Raw genomic sequence first — 6741 nt, 5'->3', positions numbered from 1 at the left:
GAGCAGCAGTTCTAAAAAGTTGGCCCAGCTGTGGAAGACCCTGCAAATGCCATCCAATATTATTACTTATTCATGTTTCTGTAGTTCAGGTTATAAAACACTGTGTGAGAGGAAAGTAAAACTTGCTACTTTCTGTCTGTCTGAAGTTACACCACTTTTCTAGGCTCTTTCCTTTAGTTCCCAGCACTTGATTCCCTCCACTTCGCGCCGGTTCCCGTTTCAAGTTTTCCCGGAGAGGCGAGAGAGAGGAGCCGCCAGCGCTTACCTGTTCCCTGGGTATGCAAGGCAGGGAGGTCCTCCGATGGGACTTGCTGCTGCAGCCCGACATCTCGGCAGACACCACGGAGCTGGACCGCCTCCTCCTCTTAAACACCAGGATATCTTCCTTGGTCCCAGCAATCAGCTGGGACCCAAAATGCTCCCTCGTGGCCGCCCCCGCAGACTGCGGCAAGATTTGTTCCACGTACCTGGCCAGGAGGATCCCCAGCACGCCGGCCAAGTACGCCAGGTAAGGTCTCCAGGCGACCTTGAACCTCTCTAAGGAAATGAGGGACACGGTCCTGACCGCGCTAGTCAAGGCGATCATGAGGACGCCCAGCCTCAACCTCAGCACCAGCCATGTCGCGGCGGCCAAGCAGCTGAGCACCACCCCCGCGGCGGGGAGTGAGAGTAAGTGATCGTCCCCGACGCCCAGCCCAATCTGGACGAGCGCTTCCCCCCCGCAGCAGGCGGCCAGCAGCGCGACGGCCAGAGGCAGGCGCACCCCGGCGCGCAGGAGGTACAAGCCCATCCAGAAGAAGGCACACAGGAGACTGAAGAGCAGCGCCGAGGGCTGCAGCCAGGGGCTGAGCGGCGCGCCGCCCCCGGGAGCACCTCCCCGAGGCCCCGGGAAGACGCCCCCTTCTGCTCCCGGGGTCGCTTTCTCCTCCTCCTCCTCCGCCGCCGCCTCCTTACTCTGCTCCAGGTCACAGCCGATCTCCCCGCGGACCAGCCGCACCAGCAGCGCCAGCAGAAAGGACAGGGAGCCCGCGCACAGCGCCGAGGAAAGTTTCCGGGAGCGCCGGAGCGGCTGCAGCACCAGGTCTCCCCAGCAGCCGCGGCCGCTGGAGTCCCGCGGTGATGTGGGACTCGCGCCACTCAGGCAGTCCGCGGGGGCTCGACTCACCCCACCGTGGCCGAGCTTGTCATTGATTCGGGCGGCCTCGCCGGGCACTGCCATGGTGTGCCCTACTCACGGACGCCTCCAGCCTCCCCCCCTCCCCCGACTCCCCCACCCTGGCACACAAACAAACACACACACTCCCTCTCTCGCTCGCTCTCTCTCTTCCCAGTCCCACCCTCGGAATCCCTCCTTCTCCCCAGGCCCACGAGCCACTGAAAGTTTCAGCTTTCGAATAACTCCTGGAGAATATCAGATGCTCCAAAGAGACGCCTTTTAAGTTAAAAGCTAGCCCAGGCAGAAACAGACTTCCTCTTCTCTCTTTGAAAGGCTTTTAAAAATTCTCTGCTCCACCCCCACCCCGACTGGTATCCTCCGGGGTCTCTTCCTACTTCAGGATTTTAAAACTTGCCCAAAGCGTCGGGCGCACCGGGGCCGCAGACTCTGGAGGACCCAGGGGCGCAGGGCGAGTTCGGGGCCATCCCCGGCGCAGCTCCGCGCGGCGCTGCTGCGCGCCCGGCCCGCGGCGGATGGAGATCCCCCTTCTCTTCCTTCCTGCAGCTCTTTCTCTATCACTCTTTCTTTCTCCTCGGCGGATCCTCCCCGGCACGGCCCCAGGAAGCGAATCTCCATTCCCAGGGGCAGAAAGCAAAGCCTCCCCTGCGTCTGTCGGTCCAGTTCATGGCAGAGGGTGAGGGGGAAAAAAAGGGAAAAGGGGCTGAGAAATAACCAAGAAGTTAAGTCTCGTTGGAGAGACAGTCCGAGAGACCAGCGGCTGCCGCCAGAGAAGGGAGGGAGGGAGAGCTAGTGAGCTGGAGAGGAAGGGAGGGTGAAAGGGAGGGTGAGAAAGGAGAATGAGATTTGCTCTCCTTTTATTCCCCCCTTCTTTTCGGTGCGAGGTAATTTGCAGTTTTGCAGAAGGGAAGTGAGTGGAGACTACTGCTTAAAACTGTATTTAAAAAGCAAGCAACTGGAGTGATCGGCAGTTCTTTCTTTCTTTCAGGCAACTCCCTAGGAAAGCTTTCCCAGCCGAGCTCCCGCCCCCTTCCCCGGAGAAGTCGCTGCTTTCAGCCCCATCGCTCCTTTCCGGAGCCGGGCCCGCACTTCTAGCACCCAGGAGAAAGCAGGGGGTGGCGGGGGGTGGCGAGGGTGGGGTGGAGAGGGTGGGCACTGCCCAGCTCGCCGCAGCCTTGGGGCGTGGGGGTCTGCGGCTGGCCCCCAGGCTGTTTCCTAGGACGTTGGGAAAAAAGTATTGCGTGTGGCTATTTGGCAGGCGATGGGAACCAACGTATTTCCTACTGGCATTAAAAATGACAGCCACATCTACTGTCTGCGTGATTCAGAGATGCTCATATGTTCTCACGTCAGTTACAACAGCAAACCAATTTCAGGGGGCAATGTAATGCTTTCGCTGTTCCTGCTCGAAGGTCTTTTTTCAACAGAGAACCCAAGCCCTTCCTAAAGGCTTAAATGATGGAAAATCTCAGCAAGTTACCTAGACTATATTGGTATTAAAGAAAAGGGGGGAGGGGTATCCCTTTTAAAAAAAAATTGTTACTTAAAAAAATAAATCCAGTATATGAGAGTATTAGTCAACAATTGTTGATAGTGCATGGTGAATTACACTGCGATTAAGTGACTCTAGCCTCCAGGAGTTCTACAAAGTTAGGAAGCTCAAATAGTCAATCAGAAAGTAGTAAAAGAAATCTTGGGGGAGGTGAGGACGGGTTGGTTAACACTAGAAAAGAGCTCAGATGACTGTCTAAGGTTGTGAAATATTATGTCTACCATGAAGAAAACTTATAAGAAAAAAATCAGGACCCTGGTTATTGATGTTTACAGGGTACATTGTTCATGTACTGTATTAATGTTGTTTTTGAGAAACTAAAGGAAAATTTAAAGCTTTTGGCAGATTATGAAAAATAGATAAATATCTGTTCCATGGACTTTTAAAAATCCATCAATGTTGGGGCTAGTCTCTTTTTACACTTAGAACAAGAATATGAGAGTCCACTCTTATTCACTTTTAATAGATGTCATTTACCCTCAGTAATAACATTATCAATAATAATCCATTTTGTCTTCATTATCTTGACAGTTCAGGTTAAAGTATGTTTATAGCTTGGAGTATTTGGAAAATTGGTTCAATATGCCACTGTATTTTGCATGTAGAGATGAAGCAATACAAAGAAAAGCCAAGGAAGATACTTGAGATAAAATTAATTCACGGTGGTAGGGGAGAAGATGGCTTAAATTTTAAACTTAGTTTCATGGGAAACAGCCTGTTCTAGTTAGAGGCCGGTATTAAGGTTAATATTATGACATAAATGGATAAGAGGAGCTGTGATGATACAGTTTCTCCCATCAGATGTCCAGAACTGTGCTACCACATGGAGAACAGGTTGGGCAGCTAGTCAATGGCAGTGAGCACCATCTGTTAAATAAGTAAGGAAACAGGAGCAGTGATGTCTTTGCCAAAGATAAATGAGCCCCCCAGCATGCACACATACTTTTTTTGAGTTTCCTTTTTAGACAGATGATTCATATGACAGAACCTACCTGGGACACTTCAGAGTGAAAAACCTTGATTGGAAAATCATGCTAATATCCACTGACATCAAAAATTCATATTAAAATGAAAAACTATAAAAATCTGGGCATATATCAAGGTTAGAAAGAAAGGCAGTGAGGAGAATTTTAATATTTCAATTTTTTTCTCTCCTCTACCCCAAATATTTTGGTTCTTTAGAAAAAATAGATAAATCATCATTAAAACTGAACCTGTAAGAGATAAAATGTCAACATTAGGAAAACTGTAACAAAAAAATAAAGATGGCATTTGTTAATGGCAGCAAAACGAAAATACTAAGTTTGTATGTTAAACAATGACATCCTTGAGGTGTTCAGTAGTATTACAGAGGTGGTGTCTTGGCATCTGGGTTTCTTCCCATTCTGAACAAATATCACAACTAGAAAGTGATCTGTCTCACCAAAAGGAAAGAAGGCAGATTCCACACACCTCCTACCTCAATTACCATACAAAACCTGGAGGCAGACTAAGGAAAACAACAAAATACTCCTATTAGAGAGAGGCCGAAAGTTGCAGCACTATACTAACTAAAAGAAGTGACTAATATTGTACGAAATATATTGATAAGACCCAATACATAAACTGGATATTGAGCAATGACATGGAAATAATAACTGCCCATCTTCAACAGATACTGATGAGTCCTAACACTGCCAAAGGATAAGAAAAATGTGGTACACACAGTAAATGAAATAAGGGAAATGGAAAGAAAAATTCAAATTCTACTTGATAAAGTTGTCCACTTAGCCAAATCTAGGGATTGTGTTTTTTTTAGTAGTTTGTGAAGAGGATCTAGAAATCAACCCCGTTGTATATCATTTGCGCTGTATCGAATATAGTTATGCTTAAGAGAATTCTACTGTTAAATTGAAAGAGTTTACACTTTGTAGTATGGGTTCATTCATTCTCTACATCTATGCATGTATATCCAATGGGTATTTGAAATATTATGTATCTAAAACGAAATCTTTACTTCCAACTCCCTCCCTGACCTTCTACCACGACCACCCCCCAAATTATTTCTCCCAAGTTATTTCTCCTCAGTCCTCCTCCACCCCAGGAAAAAAAACATAACAACCTATCTAGCTGCTCAGGACCCAAAAGAGGGCATCGCTCTCAATTCCTTCCTGTTTACTTTGTGTAGCGATACATGCTACAGTCTATTAGCAAGTCCACTTGATTCTATCTTTAAAAGATAACCTGAATCCAGCTACTTTTCACCATCTCTCTTATAACAATCAATCGAAGATCCATCATCCTCCCTAGCCAGAACAATTGCAATAATTTTCTAATTGGTCTTGCTTTCCTATCATACATTTTCTACACAGTGCCCAGAGTGATAGTTTTAAAATGTAAATCAACTGTTGTCACTCCTTGCTTAAAACTATCTGAAGGCTTCTCGTTGCACTTGCAGAAACGAAAGTCCTCATGGCACCCTGCAAGGACCTTCCTGATCTTTCCAAGCCACTCTCTGTGATCTCATCTATTCCAGTTCTTACTTCACTGGTGCAACACTGTCCAATAGAACATTCTTTAATGATGGAAATATATTCTGCACTGTCCACATGTGGCTGTTGAGCACTTAATATGTAAGTGGTGCCACAGAGGAACTAAGTTTTTGTATTTTATTTTATCTTTATTAATTTAAATTTTAATAGCCTCACATGGCTAGTGGCTTCTAATAGGAAGTGCATCTCTCACCCCTCAAGCCATCTTTCAGTTTTTATCACATCAAATCAAAATCCCTGTTCGGTACCTTGGTAGCTAGAAACCTTTAAATATCTGGTTCCTTCTGCTCCATCAGTTCTCACCTCAAATATTACCTTTGTATAGAGTCTTTTTCTCAACAATATTATCAAAAAGTCCTGGGACTCCATGTCCACGCACATTTTTGTCATTCACTAACACACTACCCTGTTTCATTATATCTGTAGCATGTATCACTACACTTTGTTCATTCGTTTGTTTTCTCGTCTATGGTATATCCCCCTTCACTGGATCTAAGTGCCATATGAACAAGGACCATGTTGTCTTATTTGCTGTGTACCTCCAAGAACCAGAATAGTGCCTGGCACATGGTAGAAGCTCAATGCATACTTGCTGAAGAAATACTTCATGAACTAATAAATGAAGTCAATGAATAAAAGATGAAAGAATAAATTAAAAAAAAAAAAACTCTATTGAATCTTATAAATTCCTAAATTAATGACAATCCCCTACATATTTTTATATATAATTGCTCAAGTGGCCACATCCCTCAAAATCTTGTATTGAAAATTCTGTTGCCCAGAATAGACCGATAGGCAAAATCATGCAAGCAGTTCTTTGTACAGAATGTTGCTTTTTAAAAAGTCACTATATAAATTGCTCATTAATAAGAGAAATAGATAATAGTCAATGTTTTTTGAAACTTTGTATTGATTCTCAGATGAAATGTCCATAATCCACAGCAGGATTAATCTGGTAGGAACAGGGAAAAAGCAATTTAAATATATGTATTGGGTAACAAGTCAGCTGAGAAATTCAGAATTAGATGCCTGAATGTAAATTACTAACTAAAGACTCATACCTCACATAATGATCTGTGTTATAGTCTCCAATTATTCCAATTAACAACACTACTTTAGGGGTTGAATTTAAATTTAAAGAATTAAACATTTTACCAAGATAGACCTTATTAATATTTATATTCCGACATCTAGCCAGGGAGAAAATGTAGAAAACATGCATTTTTGGATATATCCTCTCTCTCTCCTATCTATGCAGTGCTGCCCCTCTTTTTAATTTCCAAAGAAGTTAAATAACAGCTTCGGATATACAATTGTGAACTAGTATAAAAAGACTAAAGAGAAAAAGCAAGATATGAGAATTGGTGGCTACTCACAAAACTGTTATTAACAAAGAATCAGATTGTCTACAGCAAAAACTGCCAGGACAGTTCACTTTGCCTTCCATGATAGTTGTCTGCTTCCACATTGTCTGCCAAGAGTTA

The 6741-nt window shown here is 44.7% G+C and overlaps 1 protein-coding gene across 4 annotated transcripts in view; it reads right to left on the bottom strand.

The window, feature by feature from the left end:
- Positions 1 to 1237, bottom strand: part of PDE3A (phosphodiesterase 3A) — a 268652-nt gene extending 267415 nt beyond the window's left edge. For 2 of the 4 annotated variants that reach the window (XM_025047389.1, XM_025047390.1), the window contains exon 1: positions 266 to 1237. In XM_025047389.1, coding sequence (XP_024903157.1) covers positions 266 to 1219 — 954 coding nt within the window. In that variant the 5' untranslated portion in view covers positions 1220 to 1237. The remainder of the gene's footprint in view (positions 1 to 265) is intronic. The other 2 variants (XM_015590063.2, XM_015590064.2) reach the window with 1 other exon arrangement.
- Between the last annotated feature and the right edge of the window lie 5504 nt (positions 1238 to 6741).

The sequence above is a fragment of the Pteropus alecto genome, unplaced genomic scaffold, assembly GCF_000325575.1.
Source record: "Pteropus alecto unplaced genomic scaffold, ASM32557v1 scaffold103, whole genome shotgun sequence".
In the NCBI taxonomy this organism is placed as follows: Eukaryota; Metazoa; Chordata; class Mammalia; order Chiroptera; family Pteropodidae; genus Pteropus; species Pteropus alecto.
The sequence above is the reverse complement of the archived record's forward strand: the minus strand, read 5'-3'. Positions and strand labels throughout refer to the sequence as shown.